The sequence below is a fragment of the Castor canadensis genome, chromosome X, assembly GCF_047511655.1.
Source record: "Castor canadensis chromosome X, mCasCan1.hap1v2, whole genome shotgun sequence".
NCBI lineage: Eukaryota > Metazoa > Chordata > Mammalia > Rodentia > Castoridae > Castor > Castor canadensis.
The window spans coordinates 67,336,722-67,364,349 of record NC_133405.1 but is presented as its reverse complement, the minus strand read 5'-3'; the positions used below and the strand labels follow the sequence as shown (position 1 = coordinate 67,364,349).

General features: G+C 33.4%; 1 protein-coding gene across 11 annotated transcripts in view; it reads right to left on the bottom strand.

The window, feature by feature from the left end:
- Chm (CHM Rab escort protein) overlaps positions 1 to 27,628 on the bottom strand; it is a 178,816-nt gene that overhangs the window by 109,365 nt on the left and 41,823 nt on the right. For 9 of the 11 annotated variants that reach the window (XR_012444304.1, XR_012444305.1, XM_074063038.1 and 6 more), the window contains exons 3-4: positions 9,527 to 9,599; positions 6,900 to 7,024 (exon numbers count right to left, since the gene is read on the bottom strand). Coding sequence is in view for 9 of the 11 variants with exons in the window: in XM_074063038.1 (XP_073919139.1) it covers positions 6,900 to 7,024; positions 9,527 to 9,599 (198 nt within the window). In the remaining 2 variants the exon portion in view is untranslated. The remainder of the gene's footprint in view (positions 1 to 6,899; positions 7,025 to 9,526; positions 9,600 to 27,628) is intronic. The other 2 variants (XM_074063039.1, XM_074063041.1) reach the window with 1 other exon arrangement.

Genomic DNA, 27,628 nt, shown 5'->3' with positions numbered 1-27,628 from the left:
AGTTATAAAGACACCAGAAATTCCTAACATCTTATAAAATTATGAAGTAAACAAAATTCTGTTCATCAAAAGGGCTTCTGTCCCCTAAATTTAAAACTTTATATTATGGCAAATATTTTCTTTAGAGATATTCAACCTCCAAAGAAAACTTCAGAATAGCTTATTTGCATTAATTTAAAGGGACTTGAAAACCATAAAAATATGTCTGCCAAATATAAAATAATGTTAGTAGATTGAAAGGCCTCAAAAGAAGCTTTTAGTTCTTAAGGAAAATAATCTACACATTAATTCTTATGAAATTTTTATTATCAAAGTAGATTTTACAAATTAAATCTAATGTCATTAATATGTCTAATTTGAACTCCAAAAGCCATGACAGTATTTTAGATAATTTTCCTAACTATAACTGTTCAATACTGCTTAGTCTAAATGTATTTTTTTTTACTAATTACCAAAATCTATATATAACCCTGAGAATTCGGGTATATAAATTCTGACATTATCTGTTACTGCTTATCAATTAATGTAAGTACTTACAAAGGAACACATCCAACTGAATGTGTTTTCAGTTGAATGTGCCTTGTAACAGTGACCCTTTTAGATGAATCCAATGAAAAACTGACAACCAGTTGGTTGTCACTATTTATTTTTCAGGTACTCATTATTTATTTTTCAGTCATTTGCACATTTTCTCCCCCAACACAGCTTGGTGCAGAAATTGTACTGTTTTATTTTGATGCATGTACTTTGTTCTAAGGGCATTCATTTTTTATTTTCACAGTATATATTATGCTGCTACCCAGCAGTTTATTACTAAAATGAATGTTTAATGGCTACTCAAAAGAATTTTAAAAATCAGACTATTAAAAAATATTATAGTAAAAACTATAACATAAAGTAACACTAATCAATCTTGAATTGTTACAGTATATTAGTAGACATATTCCTCTACTTGTTACCAACTTAAAAAGGTTATCACATACTGTAGAATACAGCTAAAATACCAACTTCTTGTCACATTTCTCCAAGTATAAAACTGGTTACCTACCCAACAACAATTACCCCCTTCCTCTTTGCTACAAGAGCCCCAATTCTGTTCCACTATCAGGCAGAACTTATCTAGTCCTAGGAGATGGATCAGGACTAATGAAAACTAAGTATGGCAAATTTACATCCTTTCACTGGTGAGGGATTTGTTAATTGAGCAGGCAATCCACTTGTAGCCAATGAGTTAAGGAAGAATCTGCTGGGAGTGTTTAGTAAAGCAAACACGTATTAGGAAAAGCTTTCCCCTCTTCTTTCATGCTTAGAAATTTTTGTTGTGTGAGAACTGGATTGGAACTGTGTAACCATCTTATAACCCTAGATGGAAAGCAAAAAGAAGTATAGCACAGCTGCCCCAGTGCTCTGAAGCGCTTAAGCTATACAATGAACAACTTTTCTATCTACCTATCCACATGCAACAAACTTATTGTACACAAGCATTAAAAACTTCTTGGGTTCTGCCTGGAAGTGAGGAGGGTTGGGGACAGAGGGAGAGGGCAGGGGCAGGGGGTAGAAATGGCTCAAACAATGTATGCACATATGAATAAATAAATAAATAAATAAATAAATTTTTAAAAAACTTCTTTTAAATTGTAAAAACAGCGTATCATTTTGCATTTCTTTTGTTCTTATTCCTTTTTTCTTATTGGTAGCATTCCAGTGGGAATACGGGTCAAGAAGCTTATTGTCTAATTTTTAAGTTAGACTTTTAGACCTCAAAATGAATAAGCAGAATTTTAGGTTCCTGTTTACAATAAAGTCTTTACTTTTATTAACTATATAAATTCACTAGAGAACTGGTTCATTTGCATTTAAGAAGGAAGTGTTCATTCTCCATCAATGTTATACCAGTAAAGGAGAAACAATATTCAAAAGAGAATTAACTATTTCTAGGTCCAAACTAGAAGCATCACTGCACGTAACACCACTCTGATTAAAATAATCATGATAGTTCTTTAGAATTTCTCATGTTTGGACTTAACCTATGGTAATAATCTAAATAATTTACATTTTATCATGTAGCATAATTTTGTAATAATCCAAAATATTAAATTTAATGTTTAAATGAGCACTAAAGTCTTTAAGTTGAACAATTCAGAGTAGTTTTTGAAAGTAAGTTATATATATATGTGCAATCAAAAATAGCATATATTTATATTAGAATACAGTGTTATTGATTTGTCATGTACTTTGAGGTTTTTACCAATCAAGAGTGTTGGGTTTGTAGTTGCATTCTTGGCCAGTCCTCCCTGCAATCAAAAATGAAAATAAGGAGCTAATACTCCCAATTTTGTATGACTATAATATTATTTATGATCAATGGCATACATACTTTATTCTGCCTTCATATTAAATAGCCAACTGACATATGTGCGAATCAACCCATAGATTTGGGCTTAATAAATACCAACTCTACAAATAAGCTAACTCATCTGGTCAAAACTGGGAAAAGTCTAATATTTCAGCTTTGTTATCATTATAAAGTTGTCTTTACATAGTGTGTACAAAAATATTTAAAATAATATTCCATGTATATAGTGCATCAAGATCTCAAGCTTGACATCTATCAATACTCTAAGTATCCCTCATCTGAAATGCCTGGAACTGCTTCACATTTTGGACTTTTTTTTCAGAATTTTTGAATATTTACATTCATATAATGAGATTTCTAGGGAATAAGAGTCAGTCTAAATAAGAAATTCATTTATGTTTCACATATTCCTTATAGAGACAGCCTGAAGGTATTTTACACATAATTTTTAGTGAGTCTGCATTTTGACTGAGACCCTCCACATAAGGCCAGATGTGAATTTTCCATTAATGGTGTCTCAAAAAGCTGTGGATTATGGATATTTAGATTAGAGGTACTCAGCAAATATTGCTTGATACAACTAAATATAGTATTACTCTAGGTGTCAATGACCATTAAAGTATAGGACTTCTGATAATTTCAGAAGAAGACTTCTTTTGGCCAATTTGAGGACTTGAATTACATATACTTAGGCAATATTGTGCAACAGTTAAGGAATACTATATTTAGGCAAGTGAGAGATTGGCCAGCATTAGTGAATAATTCCTCAAAAAGTGAAAATAACTTTCTTTCTGTAAAAAAGAAAAACTTCATTAAGTGAACTTAAGGATAAGTATAAAATACAATGAATTTGTGTTATGTGATTACAAATAGAAAACACATGGCTATCAAAAGAAAATGATTCTTGGGGAAAAAAACTGCTGGTAAACAGAAAGCCAATAGCTAGAAAATCCCAAAGAATCTAAAACAAAATTTCTAGAATAAGGAAATAGTTCAGCAAGATTTTAGGATACATTCGAGGCTGATATGTAAAAACCAACTGCACTCTTAGGTATTAACTATTATCATGTGAAAACAAAGCTTAAAAAGATAATACCATTTACCATTGTTCCAAAGAGAACTAAATACTTAAGTATATAATTAACAAAATATGTATAGAATCAGTATGCTGAAAATTATAAAGTTTTTGTGATGAAAATCAAAGACTACCACCATAAATGGAAGACTCAAAATTAATAAAGATGTCAATTCTTCCCTAATTTATCTGTATCTTTAAGGCAATTTCTATGGAATTTCCAGAATTGTTTTTTTAGACATAGATAAGCTTATTAAAGCATTTATATAGAAAGGCATAAAACTCTAAAACAGCCAAAACAACCTTGACAAAGAAAAATAAATTCTACTTGATACCAAGGCCTATTATGTAACTACAGTAATGAAGTCAGTATGAAAATAGTGGAGAAAAGACATACATACCAAAGGAGCAGAAAAAGAACCAAAAATATACCCAAACAAATACAGCCATCTCATTTTTGACAGGTGCAAAAGTAACTCAATGCAGGAAAGAATAGCCTTTGGAACAAATGATGCTGAAACAACTGAGTGTCATTAGACTCAGGGAAAAAATGAATATTGACCTGAACCTCATACCATGTAAACAATTAACTCAAAGTCAACCATGGACTTAAAAAGTGTACAATATGTAACTGTAATAGGTTTTTTTTAATAGAAGAAAATCTTTTGGATCTCAATGTAGGCAAGGAGTTAAGAGATTTGACACCAGAAGCACAATCTGTAAAAAAAAGTTGATAAACTGAACCTTATTAAAATTAAAAATACTTGTTCTGTCAAATATACTGTTTAAAAAGTATGAAAATATAATCTATGGATTGGGGAATATCCTTAAACCACTTATCTGACTGAAAAAGAACATATATCTAGAATAAAGAACTTTGGAACCAACATTAAAAAATAAAAATTCAATTAAACAATAAGCAAAAATACATTTCAAAAAAAGATAGCAAATAAGCACAGGAAATAATATTCACAATCAGCCATCAGGGAAACTCATATTAAACCATCAATAGTTACCACTACATACCTATCTGAATGACTAAATGAAGAAAGTGACAACACCAAATTTGGGTGAACATGTGGAAAGACCAGATTACTTATTTTTGGTAGGAATGTAAAATGGTACAACTCTTCTGGAAAAAGTTTGGCAGTTTTTAAAGAAATTAAACATGCAATTACTATATGACCCAGCAACACTTGGATGTTTATATCAGAGAGATTAAAAACTTTTATCCAAAGAAACAATTATATCAAGAAAATGTTCACATAAAAACCGGCACACAATACTGCACTGCAGCTTTATTTTTAACAGAACGAACCTGACTGAATGATTAAAAATGTATGGTTATACTCTGGAAAACTAATCAGCAAGAAAAATATTAATAAACCACTGAACTACTGATACACATACAATCTGAATGAATTTCAGAGTATTATGCTAAGAAAAGTCAATGCCAAAAGGTTACATACCATATAGTTCCATTTATGGACATTCTCAAAAGGATAAGATTAAAGAGACAGGAAACAAATAACAGATTAGTGGTTGCCAGGAGTTAGGAATTGGGGGCAGTGGGGGGTAGGAGGAGAGGAGATGAGGTATGGATACAAAAAAGGCAATATGAAGGGTCCTTGTGCTAATGAGCCTTTTATATTCTGTAATGACTATGGTGATAGACACGTGAATCTACATATGTGATAATACACAGACACAAACCCTAACAGTAAAATGTAACATGAACATCAATAATGCGTATGCTAAAAATCAACAACAAAAGCCAGGAACTTGTACTATACTTCTCACTATGTACCAAAGGGTTTTTATAATGATTTTATGATACATCCTGCAAGAAAAGTCAAAGATCTACTACACCGCCATCACCTTACATACTCAGAAAGAAATAAGAAATTTTCAAGGTTACTAAAATTTACCTTTTAAAATTATAAATTTCTATTCTATTTTTAATATTCATCTTTCAAATTCCCCTTTTTCAGGTGGAGAATTGAGAATATTATTTAATTTTTGCCTGAAGACACTGGGATATAATCATGACCGTCACTTGTTAATACTGTTAAATACAGTGATGGCCTTGAGGGATCTTCTAGCATGAAATGGCCAAAATCTATTCTCAGCTTGCTGTGTTCTCTTTAGTCTATCATCTGGCACCTAAGACAGCTGCATGCAAGAGCTCAGAGACACTTCTGAGATCACTTAATACAAATCATTCACATTTTACTACTGGAAAAATTCAGGTTCAAAGTGGTGGCATCCCCTGCTCAGTATCAGATAGCAAGTCAAAAGGCAAAGGCTGGGCTAAACCTTGTATGCTTGCCTCGAGTACACATCTCTTTCACATTTGTTGCTTTAAACTACTATGCTAAAAAAAAAAACAGAAAATAAGGTTTTCATAAATAGGTATCTTAAATAAGACTTTTGATTTAAGTTAATGGATTTGGGTGATGATTTACATAAAGCAAATCTTTGTGACAGCCATTTTTGCCCTTAAACCCTTTCAACTAATTTCCAGTTTTGTATAACCATGATCCCAAAGATTAAGGATACCACAGTTTGGCTAGGGCTAAGTGAGGCATTGTCACTTTTGTATACTCATGTGTGGCATTTATTATAAACAAATGGATTCTGTACAGTCCTCCACTTCCCGGGATATACTCAATGACATCAGTAACCAGCTAACTTTTCCAAGTGAATGAAGATATACAGAACATTATCCTGGTTTACCTCTTCCTCATTGCTTGGTAATGAGCAGGACATAAAGCAGAGTAGTATTTGGTTATTTTAAAATAAACCTTCCACCACCGACCTTTATACCTTCTTACTTTGAGAAGTTCCAAAAATGAAACAGAAGAGATCAGGAACTGAAAATGTGTTTCTGTTGCACTCAAACTCTATCTGTTCAGTCATCAGAAACTATTTACCTCAACTGTCAGAAAGGTTAGAGAAATCAGAGGCCTTGAAATACCAAAAAAGTATCTTCCAAAGGATCATAGTTTGACTCTCCTGTATTATAGTACAAATAATATTATAGGCACATAATATTTCACAATAAAATTACAAAACATTTGTTTCTAGTTTCATTTAAGTGTGTGACTTTTCAATTAAAATCACGTTTTGTTGTAAATCTTCCTATAGTGGCTTTCAACAATGCTAGTGAACAGTACTTTTTCATACTGAGTGGTATTTAGCATTAAGTGAATTATAATCTCTGATACTTCAAAGGCTGTGCTTTCCTAGATATTTGAAAGAGTTTGGTAAATCTTAATGCCAGGCATTAATGTTAGGTGTTACTACCTAAATACAGAAAACTGAAAGTTACACACAAGAACAGGCAAAACCATTGTATCAGTTTGACTTGTAGCAACCAATGCCATATAAATCCTTACTGGTAGCTTCTGAGGAAGTATGAGAAAGAAGTCATTAACTTAGTTTATCCTAAATAAATACATTTTATACCTGGCATAAGAAAATATTTCCACATGTTGAATGGTTTTGTCCTTCTTGCTAAGAGCAATGGCTTCTTCATTTTCAAGGATCTGCTCTTGCCATGTTGAACTTTCAGTCACAATGTCACTGTTTTCCTAATCAAAACACAAACATTAAGATTTGCTTAAATAATTGGGCAATCTGAACTTGTAATTTTCTGTAATAATTTATATCTTGCTCAAACTTACACTTTTACTATCATCCCACCAAAACTCAATGAAGGTTATCATTTTAGAGTAACTGAAGTGACTCCAACTGAGTGCGCCAAGTTCAAAGGACGTACAGAAAAACTGTATAAACTCTACACTATCAAAAGCTAGATTTGGAACACACATTTCTATCAAGATACATGATATTCTGATACAGCCATTTGGACATGGTTCTTTTGATATTGTTTAAGAACTAAGACAACCAACTTCCTACCTGCCGAGAATAAAACTTATCTGTTGTACAGATTACTTACTAATAGTCCAGTTTCTTTTCCTCACATTTAGTTGTCAAAACATCAGGGTCAAAATGACTTCATTCCATTAACTTTCAGACCTTTGAAGTCAGGTCACTAGTCACGGCTAATTTTGATCGTATGTCAAAAGGTTTTTAAAAAGCATTCAACACAATATAACTAAGGACTTTATAATAGCCAGTCCTTGAACATGTTATATTCAGAAAGAAAAAAATATATAATGAAGCATGTAAACTCTAAGCTTTGAAAGTGGTGCCTTAAAATTTTCAGTTATTGCTAATTATAGTTTTTGGAGAAAATTACATGATATAGTATGAATATAGGAGACTCTTAAACATGTCAAGATACAGAGTTTTAATTTTTTAACTGTAGGGATTTTTACTATGCTTAAAAGTTTAAGCTGTTTGATACACATCTTTCTCAGAGGAAACTTTCTGAATGTAAATTATATATATATGTTCAAGGAACTAGTAATGAATTATAACTATATTATGGTTTGTTATATAAATTCTAAACTTAAAATTTCATAAAATAAGGTAATACTTATTTTTATAAGGCTTTGTTGTCCTGAATTTCACATCTTAAACTCAACAAAAGTAGTGGCAATCAGCTCATTATCAAGTATAATGTTAGATAACATTAGACATCATGACATAGTAGAAGAGAAAGAGCAATATAAGAACTTCAAATGTACAGACATAGGATTACCAACCTGAGAAAAGAACTGTGGCCCAAAGAGAGAAAATAAAGGGGAAAAGAATATGTTGACAGAGTCAAATTCCTAGAGTAAAACAAGCATTAAAATAAAAAGAATACTTCCATAAAATATTTGCATTTGATTAAATCCTACTTATTACCAAAATTTACTTTTAAAATTCCTTCTCCTAACAAAAGTTTTCTATTAAGAAAACTGGGACATTTTTACTGTTGTGGTTCTGAGAATCCAGACTAACATCTCATGGAAGAAATGAATATGCCTGAATATAAAGTGACCTTCACACATGTGTCCCAAGGGTAAGCTTCAAGACAGGATTTCTAATCAACTTAAATATGTGTATGCTTTGGCATATAGATTCAACAGTTCAATGTCTATAACATTTACTCTCTTTACTTATACATAGTTTGATGATTTTGTGAAATGCTACTTCACAAATTATTGCTTGCTTGTCTACATGCATTTTATGTAATGATATTCAAACTATAACTTCATTGCATCTTCTACATTAATATCTTTGTCATCATGAGAGCTACTTTTGGAGTGACATACAAGTACAATTCTTAATATGGCAATTGGGCAATAATAAGTCTAAGCTATCTTTTTCTTAACTAACTGAATAGAATACTCTGGAATGTTATAATTCTCCTTTCCCAACAGTCTAAACTCTTTTGAGATACAACAGTTTCTAGTTCCATGTAAGATGGTCTCAGCAAGAATTTAATCTCAAGCCACATATATCAATTTGCATAAAATTAGGATAGATTTTTTAAGTTTTATAAAAATTGTTAAACTCCCTAACGTTACCAACTCTTCATATCATGCTGTAAATCCTCTCTAAATACTTCTTTACAATGGTACTCAGCAGCTATAGCAGTGAGATCCTACACTCATGTAAAAAAACACTAAAATTTATTTAAATCTTTTTTTCTTAGGTTTTTTTTTTGGTATTGATTCTTTCAGGTGCAAAACTATCACTGGCAGGTATCATTGCAAATTAATTTATCTGCCCCAATAGCCGGATTATTTATTTTGTTTGTTTAAAAAATACTAATGAAAGAGCAACTAGAAATAAATGAGATTTTATAAGATCTGGGACACTTTTTGTGAGTGATCTTGTGGAAAAAAATCTTACCTTATATTTGAGCATACAGAGTAATTAGAAAATGGTTTCACGTGTATATATGTCTTACTATCCACCTAACATATCTAGTTACATTTAAAAAGTGCTATCTATATTATAAGAACATCAGGAAAAGTTTAGCCGAAAAGGTGATTGTATGTATATTTTGTCAAATAAATGAATAAAAATAAGGTATCAATCCTATATTACAGATGAAGATTAAGGTATCTTCAATGCAGGTTAACTATGTGACAAAATATAGCCCAGCAAATTAAAAGATCAGATGAGAATTTTACCTTATATTCCTTTAGCCAGGACAATAGCCCTGAAAAGCTAAAACTGGCCCAGTTTCCTCCATAGTAACTTCTTCTGTTAAAAAAAAAAAAGGGTATAAAAATCAAGTCTCTGATCTTCATTAACCAAACCATCCTTGACCCATAAGCTCATTTCATTTTCTAATACCGCTGCCTTAGGAGTACAAAAATACACATAATTGGGATACTGACATAAGAAATAATAGAAAGTTGAAACAAAATTGGTACTCTCAGATCCCAATGGAAACTTTTCATTGTATAAGAAGTAAAAATATATCTTTGGCCTCCTCAGAGCTCTCTTTACCAATCATGTGAACAGCTTGACATGGGCACTGAGCAGGTGCCTACATGACTCCTAGGCTAACAAAACTGGCAAGTGAGAGAATCTTTTTTTTTTCAAAGCTATTCTTTTTTATTAAATTTTTTAGCACTTTAACATGTTTTCTCATATCTGATAAGTCATTCTAGTCATTACTACTCTATGCAGCATATATTTTTGCTTTAGTTTCTTTTTTTTTTTTTTTGGTCTTTTCTGCAGGTTTGCTTTTTTTTTCTTTATTCATTTCTTCATATGTGCATACATTGTTTGGGTCATTTCTCCCCCTTGCCAACCACCCCCTTCCACTCCTCCCCACCCCCCTCACTTCCAGGCAGAACCTGTTCTGCCCTTTTCTCCAATTTTGTTGAAGAGTAGACATTAGCAATAATAAGAAAGACAAAGCATTTTGGCTAATTGAGGTAAGGAAAGCAATACAGAGAGATTCCTAGCATTGCTTCCATGTATAAGTGTATTAAAACCCGAATTGATTCATCTCTACCTGACATCTTCACTACTTCCCGGTCGCCTTCCCATATTGACCTTGATAGATTTCAAACAAAGATATAGAAAAACTGCCAAGTTTTCCATAAATAGTTACATCTCTGCCATAAATACCACACCAAAATGTTCACTCATATTCTCTCTCTCTCACAAACACACACACACACACACACACACACACACAACTGGCTACTCTAGATGAAGTGGTAGCTCTAGATAAAATAAAAGTAGATCCTGGGACACAGTTATTCACAAGAGTTGTGATAAATAAAATAGGATCAGAATTCCTACAGATAACCAGGTGAGGTATTATTCTTCATTCCACAGTCCTGTGAAAAACACTGTTTTGGAGAACACAGAAGTCTCTTAACTAAGAACAGGTAAGTTTTGTAGACAATGGAATTAAATGAGATTTCTAACAACTAGAACTCCCCAATTCTGCAATGAACATTGGTCTTCCTAATTCTCATTTTTTCACAATACAATGGCATTTAACATAATCACAAATTGTATAATATCACCCCTCCCTAGTTCTAAAACATTTTTATCAGCCTGAAACTCTGTACCCTTTAAGCAGTCGCACCCCCCAACCATTCCTTCCTCTAGCCTTTGGCAAGCACATTCTTTTTTATAGATTTGTTTATTGTGGACATTTCCTGTAAACAGAAGCATACAATACATGAACTTCTGTGCATGTTTTCATTCACTCCATCTAATGTTTTGAGACTCATCCACATTGCAGCATGTATCAGTACTTTGCTCCTTTTTATGGCTAAGTAGTATTTCATTGTGTGAATATACCACATTTAATTTATATATTAACACACACAGTTGTAAAGTGCATATGCCAGTTTCATAGAGCTAGGTCAATTTGGATAAACTATATTCTCCACATAACTGGCAACCATATTAAGAAACAGATCAGGGGCTAGGGATGTAGCTCAGTAATAAAACACATGCTTGGGCATGAGACCCTGGTTTCAGTCACCAGCACCAAAACAAAAACAAGAATTCCAGATATCTAGCCTACCTTCATTCCACCTTCCATCAAGGGTAACCACTATGTGGTTTCTGACAGTACAGATTAGTTGTGTCTCTTGTGTTTCATATCAATTGAATCATATCTTTTTGTCTGGCATCTTTTATTCAATCTTATGTGTGCGGGATTCATCCATATTATTGTTTGAGGATATAGATCCTTCTTTACTTTGATGTATAACTTCTCCTCCTATATAAATGCACCACAATTTATTCATCGATGGTACCATTTGTGTACATTAATTAGGGTAAGTCTTCATCCAGGAACTTATGAGCAGCATTGCTAAGAACATACTATTAAATGTTTATAAATGTATACACAAAACCAAGAATTGCTGAGTCAGAGAGAGTAAGCAGACACTCAGACCATAGAACTGGAAGATGACTTGGGATTTATATCCACCTGTTCCATTAAGCATGGGGACAGAACTGTGATTATTCTGATGATAGAGCTTAGGGAAGACTTTTCTCCCTTTAGCTGAACTACCATGGTCTTCCCAATTCTTGTAACGTATTCTTGCACAGTTCATATTTAGACCTCTGGAAGACGAATTGCAGCATACACATAATCCCATCTATAACATGCATTATGGTCCTAGGCAGAAGAAATTGGTGGCTTTGTTTTCATTTTTATATTTTCCCTGATCAAATAAAAATCTTTCTCTAAAGAAATAAGAATCCATAAAAGTTCATTTGAAAATTAAAAATTAAATCTTTAACATTGTATTTAAAATTATTCTTCCAGAATGCTAGTAAATATTGTCGCAAAATTCTGATATATTTCTCCTCAATCAACTGTTGACTTGGGCCTGAAGAATATTTTGCCAAATAATCAGTGCCTTAAAAAGGGTTAAATGGAACACTTGTAAAAGTAAGTGTATCAATATAGATCACTATTTATTTATATCAGATGGCTCCCTCGGGGATAATATAAACTTATATGTTGTCCAGAATCTCCAGAGGGCTTTAAAGTTAGAATTTCAGCTACACTAGCAATACTAGATGGCCACCCTTTGCTAAAATAATGGAGTCAAGATACCTGTAAGCTGTGATCCCTGTGTCAGAGAGAATGGTAGGAGAAGGTGGGCATGACATGTATGGAGAAGAGGAAGGAAAAGAGTTGAATATCAGAAATGGTGATTTTCCAATAGCACTTTATGCCCCCATTTCTCTTGCCTCAGAATAATACTAGGCATGGGTGGGACAGCCAGGATGCCCATGTGTGTGTGCATGACTGTATGTGTATAGTGTAAAATGATACACTTTCTAAAAATATACAGAAATTTCTTACAAAACTAAGGGTATATTTATCCTATGACTGAGTTTTATATTCTTAGACAATTTCACGGGGAAAGCTTATGTCCATAAAAAACTTAGAAATATTTTCATAGCAAGTTTATTCATTAATAGCCACATGGTGATAATAACCCAAGTATTCACCAACAGAAGAATGGATAAACAAGCTGTGGTATAATCACAGAATACATACCATTTACAAGTGTAAAGAAATAAACAACTAATATATACAACATAGCTCAATCGCAAAATTGTTATGCTGAGTGAAAGCCTTAGCCACAAAGAATGAGTACTACAAGATTCCATTTGTATGAAGTTCTACAACATGCTAAATTAATCTACAATGAGAAATATTACCACAGTGATGTACTCTGAGTGTGGGAATCAGGACATCACTGTGAAGGGACATAGAGAAACTTTCAGGGATGACACTAAGATTCTTTAACTTCACAAAGTTTTTATTTTAATTAAATTTAGGTTTTTTTTTTTTTTTTGGCAATACTGGGGTTTGGACCAGTGCCTCACGCCTGCTAGGCAGGCATTCCATCATTACAGTCATTCTGCTAGCACATTAAATTTAGTTTTATTTTTTAAAATCATTTATTCATATTTGCATACATTGCTTGAGCCATTTCTCCCATGCCCCAGCACCCGCCCCCACCGCCCCGTTCCTCTCCCGCCCACCCCCTCACTTCCAGGAAGAACCTGTTCGGCCCTTTTCTCTAATTTTGTTGAAGAGTAGACATAAGCAAAATAACAAAGACGTAGCGTTTTTGCTAGTTGAGATAAGGATACCTATATAGAGAGATTCCTAGCATTGCTTCTATGCACAAGTGTATTACAACCCGAATTGATTCATCCCTACCTGACCTCTTCACTACTTCCCGGTCCACTTCCCAAACTCACCTCTGTCATTTTAAGGTTACTGTCTCAGCTTCTCTGCAGTGGGGACATCAAACACTTTCAAGTTTTGAGATTCCCACCTATCCCCATTCCTCCCATATGTGCTCTCCCCTTAGCCTGTGACCCAAGTCCAACAACGTTGCTGCATTTGCACTAGATCTAAAGTCCACACACGAGGAAGAACATACGATTTTTGGTCTTCTGAGCCTGGCTAACTAGAGATGATGTTCTCTAGTTCCATCTATTTACTTGCAAATGATAAGATTTCATTCTTCTTCATGGCTGAGTAAAACTCCATTGTATATAAATACCACATTTTCTTAATCCATTTGTCAGTCGTGGGGCATCTTGGCTGTTACCGTAACTTGGCTATTGTGAATAGCACTGCAATAAACATGGATATGCAGGTACATATGGAGTAGCCTGAGTTGCATTCCTTTGGGTATACCCCTAGGAGTGGGATTGCTGGATCATGTGGCAGATCTGTTTAGATTTTTAAGAAGCCTCCATATTGTTTTCCACAGTGGTTGCACTAGCTTGCATTCCCACCAGCAGTATACCAGGGTTCCTGTTCCCCACATCCTCGCCATCACCTGTTCTTGGTGGTGTTTTTGATGCTAGCTATTCTAACAGAGGTAAGGTGGAATTTTAGTGTAGTTTTGATTTGCATTTCCTTTATGGCCAGAGATGGTGAGCATTTTTTCATGTGTTTTTTGGCCATTTGAATTTTGTTTTGAGAAAGTTCTGTTTAGTTCAGTTGCCCATTTCTTTACTGGTTCATTGATTTGGGGAGAGTTTAGTTTTTTGTGTTCTCTGTATATTCTGGTTATCAGTCCTTTGTCTTATGTACAGCTGCAAAATATTTTCTCCCACGCTGTGGGTAGTCTCTTCAATTTAGAGACCATTTCTTTTGTTGTGCAGAAGCTTTTTAATTTTGTGTGTCCAATTTGCCCATCCTTTCTCTTAGTTGCTGAGCTGCTGGGGTTCTATTGAGGAAGTCTTTGCCTATACCTATTGCTTCCAGAGTATTCCCTGCTCTTTCCTATACTAACCTCAAGGGTTTTGTGTCTGATATTAAGGTCCTTAATCCACTTTAAGTTGATATTAGTACAGGGTGATAAACATGGATCTAGTTTCAGCTTTCTGCAGGCAGATAACCACCTTTCCCAGCACCATTTGTTGAAGAGGCTGTCTATTCTCCATCATATGTTTTTGCCAACTTTGTAAAAAATAAGGTGGGCATAGCTGTTTGGATTCATATGCAGGTTCTCTATTCTGTTCCACTGGTCTTCATATCTGTTTTTGTGCCAATACCCTGCTTTTTTTATTGTTATGGCTCTGTAGTATAATTTGAAATCGGGTATTGTGGTACCTCCAGAATTGATCTTTTGGCTGAGTATTACCTTGGCTATTCATGGTCTCTTGTGTTTCCAAATGAATTTTAGCATAGATTTTTCAATCTCTGTGATGAATGTCACTGGGATTTTGATGGGAATTGCATTGGACATGTAGATTGCTTTTGGTAGTATAGCCATTTTGATTATGTTGATTCTACCAATCCATGAGCACAGGAGATCTTTCTACCTTCTGTTGTCTTCTTCAATCTCTTTCTTTAGGGGTTTATAGTTCTACTTGTGGAGGCCATTCACATCCTTTGTTAAGTTTACTCCTAGGTATTTGATTTTTTTGAGGCTATTGTAAATGTAATTGTTTCCATATAATCTTTCTCAATTTGTTCATTGTTGGTGCATAGAAAAGCTAATGATTTTTGTAACTTGATTTTGAACCCTGCCACCTTGCTTTAGCTGTTTATGGTGTCTAGGAGTTTTGGGGTACAGTTTTTTTGGTCTTTGAGATACAGGATCATGTCATCTGCAACTAGCAATATTTTGACAGTTTCTTTACCTATTTCTATTCCTCTTATTTCTTCTTTTTGCCTAATTGCTCTGGCTAGAAATTCAAGGACTATGTTGAAAAGGAGTGGAGATACTGGAAATCCTTGTCTCATTCCTGATTTTAGGGAGAATGGTTTCAATAATTCACTGTTAAGTATGATGTTGGCTGTAGGTTTGTCATAAATAGCCTTTACAATGTTGAGGTACATTCCTTCTATTCCCAGTTTTCTTAGAGCTTTTATCATGATGTGGTGTTGGATCTTGTCGAGGACTTTTTCTGCATCTATTGAGATGATCAAGTGGTTTTTGTCTTTGCTTCTATTAATGTGCTGTATTACATTTATAGATTTGCATACATTGAGCCACACCTGCATCCCTGGGATGAAGCCAACTTGGTCGTGGTGAATGATCTTTCTGATATGTTGTTGGATTCTGTTTTCCATTATTTTATTGAGGATTTTTGCATCGATGTTCATTAAGGAGATTGGCCCGTACTTCTCCTTTTTATAGGTGTCATTGTCTGGTTTTGGGTGAGTGTAATGCTGGCTTCAAAAAATGAGTTAGGCAGTGTTTCTTCCTTTTCTATTTCCTGGAAAAGTTTAAGGACAGTTGGTATTAGTTCTTCTCTAAAGGTCTGGTAGAATTCAGCAGACAATCCCTCAGGTCCTGGACTCTTCTTTTTTGGGCGACTCTTCATTGCTGCTTCAATTTCATTTTGTGTTATAGATCTATTCAGGTGATTAATTTCCTCTTGGTTCAGTTTTGGATGGTCATAAGTGTCTAGAATTTTGTTCATTTCTTCAAGATTTTCAAATTTATTAGAATATAGCTTCTCAAAGTAGTCTCTGATGATTTCCATGGTGTTTGCTGTTTTCTCCCCTTTTGCATTTCTGCTTTTACTGATTTGGGTTTTTTCTCTCCTCATTTTAGTTAGGTTTGACAGGGGTCTGTCAATCATATTTATTTTTCCCGAGAACCAGCTTTTTGTTTAGTCGATTCTTTGTATGGTTTTTTTGGTTTGTATTTCATTAATTTCGGCCCTTATTTTTATTATTTCTTTCCTTCTGCTTGTTTTGGGATTTGCTTGTTCTTTTTTCTCTAGGAGTTTAAGATATATCATTAGGTCATTGATTTGAGAGCTTTCTGTCCTTTTATTGTACACACTCATGGCTATAAACTTTCTTGTTAGGACTGCCTTTGTTGTGTCCCATAGGTTCTGGTATGTCGTGTTTCCATTTTCATTAACTTCCAGGAATCTTTTAATTCCCTCTTTTACTTAATCAATGACCCACTGATCATTGAGCAATGTGTTATTCAGCTTCTAATTGTTTGCATGTTTTCTACTGTTGTTTTTGTTGTTGATTTCTAGTTTTAATGCATTGTGGTCAGATAGAATGCATGGGATTATTTCTATTTTCTTATATTTGCTGAAGCTTGCTTTGTGCCCTAAGATATGATCAATTTTGGAGAAAGTTCCATGGGCTGCTGAGAAGAAGGTATATTGTGCAGAAGTTGGATGAAATATTCTGTAGGCATCAGCTAGGTCCATTTTATCTATGGTGTGATTTAGTTCTACAATTTCCTTACTGACATTTTGTTTGGATGACCTATCCATTGGTGATAAGAAGGTATTAAGTCTCCCACTACCACTGTATTGGAGTTTATATATGTTTTTAAGTCCTTCAGAGTATGTTTGATGAAATTGGGTGCACTGACTTTGGGTGCATATAGGTTAAAAATTGTTATTAACTTTTGGTGTATTTCCTTTTTTATTATTATGGCATGTCCTTCTTTATGTCATTTAATCAATGTAAATTTGAAGTCTACTTTGTCCAAGATAAGTATTGCTACTCCTGCCTGTTTTCGGGAGTGAATGGTTTGGTAAATCTTCTTCCAGTCTTTCACCCTAAGCCAGTGCTTGTTTCTGTCAATAAGATCAGTCTCCTGTAAACAACAGAATGTTGGATCTTCCTTTTTAATCCAGTTTGCCAAAAGGTGTCTTTTGATTGGGGAGTGAAGTCCGTTAACATTCAGTGTTAGTATTGATAGGTATGTGGTGATTCCTGTCATTTAGTTGTTTTTGTTGTTTAAGGGTTTTATTGTGTGCAGCTGAATCAGTGTTACTCTCTGATTCCTTGTCTTTTCTTCTCCTGTGGTTGGGTACTGCCTGTCTTCTCATAGTTTTGTTTGCTTTCATTTTCTATGTGCAGAATTCCTTGAAGAATCTTTTGTAGTGGTGGCTTGGGGTTCATACACTGTTTTAGTTTCTGCTTATCATGGAAGACTTTTATTGCTCTATTTTGAAAAATAGCTTAAAGTTTTTATTTATAAAAGTATAAGCATTCGTCAAACTTACTAAGTGGTACATGTTAAATCTGTGCATTTCACTATATATAAATTTCACCTCAAAAGAGAACCATAAACAAAAATGAAACTAATTAATAACAAAAATCCTGAGCAACTGAAATTACTGATGTGTACAACTTGACTTTGAAATACATAAAATGAGGTAGAATAATAGTTATGTGACATAGAAAATATATCAAAATGTTAATTGTGGAATCTAGGTAATGGATTTAAATATCTAGACGTGTACAGTATAATTTTTTCAATTTTTCTCTTTGTTTGAAAATTATAATACAGTATTAGAAAAACAAAAGTAATCTAACATGATTTTTCCAGCACTCGTCAGGATATGTCAGTTTCCAAGGTATTTTCAGCTATTACCACAAACCTAATAAAAATATAAGAAGAGTCATCTTGCGGTTTGTTTCTATTATTATGTGACTCGAGATCAGTTCATGGTCAAAATCTATTTTCCTTCCCTATACATGGTCATATGTTTTTTGACAGAGCTAATTGGTTCTAATATTTTTCTATGCAGCTCCCATTTTCAACTTTTCCAGTTGATGTGCTCTTAGCATCAACATCTGGTGATCTCATCCAATAATGCATGTAAAAGGTAAAACATGGTTTTCATTACTGTGGTCTTTCTGACAAAAGAGGAAAACAAAATTATTAGTAAACTCCCTCTAAAACCAGAACAGATTTTGACTAAATTCATTTCGATATTTGTATGGCTTTCAATATAGTTTATAATATCACTTAAACAAAAAGACTTTGGGCATCAAAATCAGTAAGATCAAAAGAAAAAGAAAAAATTCAGTCTAACATTCTTATATGCTCTCTGGAGCAATACTATACAGAAATAATAAAAACTGAAAGCCCACAAAATAGTTTCTCAAGTATATCTTTAAAGATATGACATTAGAACTCTAATATTTGAATTCAATTTATAATACATTATTTCCAGTGTATTTAAAACTGCTTCTATAGAGAAAATAAGACTAGATTGTTAGTTTTGTTTTTAAAACCTCAGAGATGATAAGGACAAAATGAGAACTTCCTGAATGTGAAAAAAAATTAAAAGGTCCTGGCATCTGCCAATTTTATGTCATAACTGCCTCTGTACATTAAGTAAAGGAACAAGTACTTTATGGTAAAGAGTGAAGTTTATCTCTACTGCCAAGAATACTATTTCTTGAAAATTTTTGAAAAGACTTCCTTTAAACTAGAGTCTCTTTACAGAACTAGAAAACGAATATTTACAGTATTTAAAAAGCAAACATAACAATAATGTCTAAAGTCCTCTAGTGTTTCATGATGGGAAAGTAACCTAAAATTTCAGCTAAAATGGAAAAAAATTAAATGGAGCATTTTTATTTTTAAAGATGGAAATGCTTAATCATTATAATACTAATGTATAGTTCTCTGTTATGTGAAATGTAAGCCTATAGAAAACACAGTTTTAATCTTCTAAAATTTTCACATAGCTTACTCAGAGTACCACCTAAGTTCCTCTAGACACAATAAGTGAGCTACACAACTGTCTTCATTAACAACAATCAACAAAACAATAGAAAAAAATAGTGCCAGAACAGAATTCAAGCTATTTCTCATTCTTTACATAGTGTTTAATGTTAAAAACAGCATTACTTTTGCCTAAAGTATCATACCAGAAAAGATATTATAGAGACAATTTGAAATGTATGAGAAGGCTGAACATTAAACCCATTAACTAGAGCCTATTAATTAAATCCTAACAATCTTCTTTTCCATTGTGCAACAGAATTACAATTCATTAGTGAATATTCAACAGCAGGCATAGATACATGATGCTATACTACATACTGCATTGTGAAATGGCTTTTATAAGCAAGTCTAAGAACACTGACAAAGGATAGAACTACTAACATTGAGGCACATTCATCTGGGAATCATTTAGTTATTAAGAAACTCACGTACTGAAAATGTTTTCAGGCAGGTAGCCAATGAAGTCCAACTTAGTGAGAAAGAAGCAGCATAGCTGTACATTCATTCACAACTCCTACAATTCCTTTTCATAGAGTAAGGCTATATTCCATCTTCGAATGACAGTAGTTTTAATTTTATAAGCTGTTTTCACAAATATTTTATCATTGATTTTTTTCCAGAAATTTTGTGAGGCAGATAGAAAGAGTATTATCTCTTAAGGTGAAGACACTGAGACTTATCCATATAAAGATTAGTCACTAGTGAGGGTCACATAGCTACAAATGGTAAACTGTAATTTAAGCTTAGTTCTCTCAAACACTAATCCTGTCCATTACAACATACAAATTCTCAAACTTTTAGGCATCCTCATATTATTTAGTCCTTACGATAATGGTGCTGTCAGTCAAAGCCCTGAGTTCAAAACCCAGTGCCAATAAAAAGAAAATGCAGCACCTAGCCTGAGACTAACCCATCTTTTCCAAAACGTATTCCATCAATAATGAGAGCTGTTAATAGGTATTCTGAGATTTAAAAAAAAAAGGGACACTGATAAAATAAACTTGGAAAATGCTCAGTTTAAAAAAGTTAAACAACAACAAAAAGGCTTGCTCATGGCATGATTTATAAACAGCACCATTAAATATGGTAATGTCTGTTGTAGGTCTCCAAGAGGGAATATAGTATTATGTAGCATTTCACAAATTCAGTTGACCAATGAGCACTTTTTTAATAAAAGACTTTTGAAGGATTATGATTTAACAAAACATATTTTAAGAAATAGTGGCTTAGTTCATGTTAAAGGGAAAGAAGAAACTATATACACTACACTTGTCATTTTACATTTACTGTTTCACTTAGGCTTCACAGGAATTCTAAGAGATTGGTGCTATAATTATCCCCATTTGACAACTAGGAAAAAACACTGTGAAGTTGAGTATCTTGTCTAGCTCACTCAGCTATAAAATGGCAACACTTGGATTTAAGCCCAAGGCATATCAAACCCCAAGGTCTGTGACCTTCCCACTATACAACATTGCCTACTGTTACCTAGAAGATAAAAATCTTTAAAATTATAAGCATAAGCAAATCCTAAAATATGACCTACTATAAGTAAAGGCAGTGGGATCTATTTACAAACATTAGATGCAATGAAGTCTAATTTTTGTTTTCCTGCACTAGTTTAATTGCATAATGAAAACCAAATAATAACTTCATGACTATGTTTACTCTAATGTCAGAGTTGGCAGTACTATTCATTTCTACAACCTAAAATATAACCAATTTAATTGCATATCTCATATTAGAAGTATATAATTATCTTTATGTGTACAGTAGGAACAGAAAAATATTAGCCTGACATGTCTACTAGTACTACTTTGCCAACTATTATTGGGTATAACATGTATACATTAAAGAGGATCGATGCCATTTAAATTTGGATGGAGCACTACAAAGAGTCATGGCATGTCACTAGCTTCCTGGTGACAAACAATAGCACAGGCTAGGAAACATATAGGACTTACCTACTACACCAAATTTCATTTAGTAAAAGTTCCACAGAAGAAAGCTCACTTACCATTCCCTCATCCCAAGACAAAAGAAGTTGGGCCTCCATTATAGAGATATGGATGTAATAACAGTATCAAAGAAGAGGACCAGGCCCTTTCTTGGTTGATTATTTGTTTCTGCTGACAAACAGAAATTTATATATATATATGTATATGTATATATATATAATGTACAACATGTTGTTTTTAAATATTATTTGGCTTTAAAAGAGCCCCATGAAGCTATAGGAAGTTGCTTTAGCAATCAGATCAGTCGGCTAAAAAGAAAAAAAAAAGCTGTATTTTCAAGTCATTAGGCTTGGAGAGAGACTTTGTACGTTTGGCATTGTTAAATATTCCATACAAGCTCACCCATTCAAATCTACCTCAGACAACCAAGGAAGGTATATGAGTAGATAATATATAAAGGTTGCCCTCAATTCTTGTTTCCTTCTGTGATTTAATCTATTTCCACTGATTCAATTATCACTTCTTTGCTGATGACTCAAAAAGTTGTATTTCCAACCTGGGTCCCTCTGGTTAGCTAAAGATTCAGATCTGTATCTTGCTGACTGAAAATACAGATTGTGAGTCATCAGCTTATTGGGTACCTCTCTTATCTAAATATCTCAGATACACTTTATTTCTACAACTCTAAAAGACAAATTTGTTATCTGTCCCTTAGTCCCAACTTGGTCTTACTGTTGGCTTCTCAATCTCAAAAAATGACACTCTCCTCCTTGTAGCTACCTATGCTAAAAAAAAAATCTTATTCTCCCATCATTTCTTCATCAGTTGTCAACTGCAGTTAATTTGTCAAACCTCTTTTATTCTTGCTATCTCTACCACTGCTTGCCTTATTTCAGACTCTTGCCATTTCTCATCTTACATTAGTCTCATGTAAGGCAGATCACATTATGTCATTCCCTGGCTTAAAGATGTCTAATGGTTCACTAATACTTCTAAAGTCAAGCCCCAAATCTTTAATCTTACTACAAGATCTTCAAAACTTAGTGCTAACCTAACTCTCCAGCCTTGTCTTGGACATTGCCCTTCTCTGCCATGTATCAGCCACAACCACATACTCAGCACTGCCAGAGTGAGCCAAGTGCCTCCATGTCTGCTTTTATTAGTAATACTATGTCCCCAAATTTTATTCCATCATAAAACTAATGATGGAACTAGTCAGGACTCTCAAATCCAGTATCACCTCCTCTAAAGCCTTCAGTTCTCCAACACATAACCAAAAGAACTGTGTTTCAATAACTTCATGCTTTCCATAACTTCTGAAAGAGTTCTGTCACAATGTCTTATAATAAGATTGCATGACTGCTTCCTCTGACTAGACTAAGTACAACTTAAGGTTAAGAACAAGAACCTGGTCATCATGGCAATAATTGTTAACTGAGGGAATTATTACCATTAATGCACTGCTATTAATCAAGGTTTTGGGCCCTGACAGAGTTAGGCTCAAACCCAATCTGTGCCATTAACTAGCTGCAGTCAATATTCAATACTGAATTCAGTCAATAACCTTATAGAAGTTACTCTTTAAAACCTCAGTTTCCATATGTATCTATAAAATACAAAGTACTTACAGCAGTGCCTAGCACATAGTTATCAACATCACCTTCACCATCATTTCCTACTTGCGAAATGTGGGCATACAGGAATCACCAGTGCCATTTGCTGACAATTAACATAGTCCAGTGCCAGCGAGACATTGCTAGGTTTACTGACAACCTTAGGAAGAAAGAAAAAAGACAGACAAGAAGAGGAACACAACACAGCAGAGGACAGAACTGACATATCAAAGCACTGAGGATTGATGATTACCACTCCCCGTTTCCATGTCCTCTACTTCAGAGTGTTCACAGATCTTTAAATTTAAATTCTTCCTTGTCATGGTATGGCAATCAAACTCCTTTTCATTAAATGGTGGAAAAAGAGAAATTGGAGCAACAGGGAAAAGTTTAAAGCTTTACTGCTATACTGTAGATCACTCTATAAATTTCTCCTTACTTTCTTTTCAAAAGAGGAAGAATCATAATGCATATGTACATTTAACTATCTTGAAGGCTGGTGGAGTGGCTCAAGTGGTAGAGTGCCTGCCTAACATTTAACTATCTTGGTTTATAGTTTTCTGGTTCTTGTGAAACCTACCTTAATTGAAGTCCACTGAATAAAACAAGTTAAGTTAGTAGTATTTAGACAGAATTTGATGTTTCAGGACTTCTGCAATGAATTCAATGGGAAAAAAATCTTCATTATGCAAGAATTGTCATTTGCAAAATGAAGCCTCTGTCATTCAAATTTCAGTGATCTAAAGATAAAATGACATTTCTGTTTAGCCATACCAATTCACAAATTGCTTCCAAGTATTTTACTCTATTTTGCCCTCCAAAATAGGCTGAATATCTTCCTTATTATTCCAAAGAAAAAGCTTTTGTTGAACCCACTACATTTTATTCTCAGATCATACTGGTCACATCTCCATTTTTTACATATAGCCCACTGGACCCTCACAGGAATTCCTAGTAGATTGTGCACTTGACCCATTTAAAAGTTGAGGAAAACAGTGTTAGTCAAAAAATTACTTGGAAACAGACTCATGACCTATATCCAGTCACTTGACTATTAATCAAGCCCAGTATTTGTCTGTTTCCCAACTCTACAGATCATCTTAGTGAAAACAGCACAGGCTTTGTAGTCAAATGTACCTACATTTAAAATCTGTTTCTTTCCCTTAATAGACATGGGACACTGGACAAGTCGTTTCAATTCTGAGTTTGTTTCCTCATCTGCAAGAGGGAAATCATGCCTCCTTCAAAGAAATTTAGTAAGAATTAAATGACTTAACATTTGTGAAGTCCCTACAATAGAACCAAGGTAATAGTAAACAGCTATTATTGCATCACATTGTCTCTACTAAGATACAACATCTTAAATACTAGATTAGCTTAAGTAAATGAAAACCACTTTTAACCACAAATTAGTTCCATAGACCTCATAAAATCTGTCTTCAAGGTAGGGGAAGAAGGGAAGGAGAAAACAGGGTAATACATGATTCTCTGATACATTTTTCTTAGAGGCAAGAGCTGTTTTCTTTCTTTTATACAAATGATAATTTTGTTCTAAGTGAAGTTTTCTTTATTTCCCTATCTCTTTACAGTGGTCTTATGTTTAAAATCTTTAAAATATGTATCTTGGAGCTCTCTTATTCACATGCATATATTTTGGGAAAAGAAAAAGGGCTGTTATTTTCTTTTTTGCCTTAAAGAAACCATAAACAAGCCAATCTCAATTTCCACAAATTAAAAGCCATTGAAAAGAAACTTTACAGTAGGAGTAGATGCTGAATCAATAGTGGTTTCTTTTTTTAAGAACTAATAATCATCGAACATCTATGGAGCATTTTTCTTCTTTCATTACAGAAGCAGTGCATCAGACCTAAATTTTTCACTAAATTATATGTATGTACAGTTAATTTCCAGGGCAGAGAAATAATACCACATAATTGATTTGACAGACAACTGCACATAAAATTTCTGAGATGACTCAATGAAGTAGAGCTTTATTAAGCCATGAAAATCTGCCTGCTAAGAAATCAAATAACTTCCTATAAAAGTATTAAAGGGGAGAAAGATGTTAGCTCTCAAAAGTCTTTATAGTCTTATACCCAAGGTTAAAAGTCAGTAAGGATTATCTTGACCTCTCCCATTTACCCTACTATCCTATTATCAAATCTAAATAATGTTCTTTTTATTCTTTTGTAGTATATTCTTTTTATAGTATTTTTATACTATAAAATTTAAGCACATTCAAAGTTATATCCCCTATTAGGGCTCTAAGTCCATCATGGTAGCAGGGCTCATAGTCTGTTTTGTTATTTACCTCTTGATAACCAGGGACTAGCAAAGCATGTAATCTTATTTGTTTTCACAACTGTTTTCTTATTATAATGAATTTATTTCTTGGGAACTGATAATTACTAACAAATTTTGGGGTCTCCCACCTCAGTGGCACATAATAACAATGAGAAAGAAAGGGATGTCAGCTTAATAGTGGAAAAACAGTGAGCACAAAAGCCTTTCCCACCACGACTACCACTTTCTTTCCCTACCTTACAGAGCCATGAGGAAGACATTCTAACTCTCTTAAATGTGGAGAAGCTACCAGAAATCCTGATTAGCTTCAATGGTACAATAGAAATTCAAGTTACACTTTGAAAAGACTATTAGCCATTGCTCTACAATACCAACAAATCAAATGCGATCAGTTTTCTTCCTACATCTCCATATGATTTCATTTAGTTGTATGGTTTGGGTCAAGTACTTATTTATAAAAAAATACTTTATTATTCTTTCAACTGTTAGGGCTACAACCTAATGTAATATTACCAAATAACATTCTTAAATGTGAAAATAATGTGCAAATATATAGTAGTGATGGTGAGACACTACTATAGAATATTTTTACACTGGTTTGCTTAATCTTATTCATTAACTTCATCTTACCATTCACTCATAGCATTCATTCTTCTATCAAGAAACTTTATCTGTAAGGTCTCTGGATAGAATATACCAAACTATTAGCAGATTGTTAAAAGTGGTATATTGGAAGGATATTATACTTTGACATGCAATATATTGGCAGATATATTAAGTTATTACGTAAGCATATTATTTTGTGATTACAGAAAAAAAAGATTTTTTCAAAGAAATTAACAAAAGCAGACTTCAGAGGCAAAGATAGGCATTTCTCTCCATCATAATTCTAAAACAATTCTTAACTAGACACAATCCTAACTAGGAATTCCTTTCATTTATTCCACACCAAAGAAAAATCTAACCTAGGAACTCATAGACATGTAATAATGACATTATCAGGTCTTAATCTCCTAAGATAATTCTATTTAGCTCAATATGCTTTTTGAGGCAACTTATTAAAGTATAACAATGTTTTTCAACTTTTAGGCCTAAAAATATAGATAAGGCTAAAAATCAACTATATTTATGACAATTATTTGAACCCACACTATGAATCTATGAGATATATAAAGATTTAAAACATTCAAAATGTTGAGTATATTCTTTTTTAAAACATTTTTATTAGCATATATTAGTTGTACTAGGGGGTTTCATAGTGACATTTCTGTATATGCTTACAATGTACATTGGTTAGATTCTTTTTAATAAAGACTAAGAAAAGCTAAGTTTAAATGAATTCAGTGAGGTAACATCATGGCTTTCAATTGACTTAGTTTATTTTCTCTTTTTATGTAATGTGGTACACTACAGTAGCAAGCAAAGATTGATAGGAAATAAAAGTAAACAATGGGACAGGCATGTTGGGACACTGCCTATAATTCCAGCACTAGGGAGACTAAAGCAAGAGGATTGTGAGTTTGTGGCCAGCCTGGGCAACATAGCAAATTCCAAGCTAGTCTGAGCTATACTGAAGCACTCATCTCAAACAAACAAACAAACAAAAACTATAGCTAAACAATGACATATATCACCAGAAGATAAAATTGGTCAGCCCATGTAGATAAACAATTATTGGTATTGGTAGATTACATTCAAATATAAACTTCTGGTCTTGTTGGTATCTCATTTTAACAACTTCACATTTAAAGTAAATGCTAGTCTCTACCTTTTGAATTTCATGTTGCTCTTCTAAATGGCATCTATTCTTGAAATTTCACATGTCAACAGCTCATTATATCTACAGTAAATGTAGCTCTCTGGAAAGAACCACAGATTTTACATTTTTTGAGACAGCTCACACACAAAAATAGAGCTCCTTCAATGACAGAAGTTAATTTTAGTTTAAAATCTGTCTACAGAAATTATGGTAATACAACAGTGAAGTGACTATTTTGAATGAGATTAGCTGCTGTTGATAGTGACACCTGGACACTGTTTATAAATCAATACAACCTGTACTTGGTATGTTATAATGAGCCACTTTAGTACAACCAACCATCACAATGTGAATGTAATATAAATCACAAACAATGTCAGAAAATTAAAAGTATTAAGTTGATCTGCACGATGGGCTGAATGTAATTACATTAAAAGCAAAAAGTAAATTTTTCCTTGGTTCTTTTTATAACTTTTACCTCAAGTAATAGTTAATGTTTAAATATTAAAAAAGACTTTAAGATATAGGATCATGTCATCTGCAAATAGGGAAATTTTGACAGTTTCTTTACCTATTTGTATTCCTTTTACTTCTTCTTCTTGCCTAATTGCTCTGGCTAGGAATT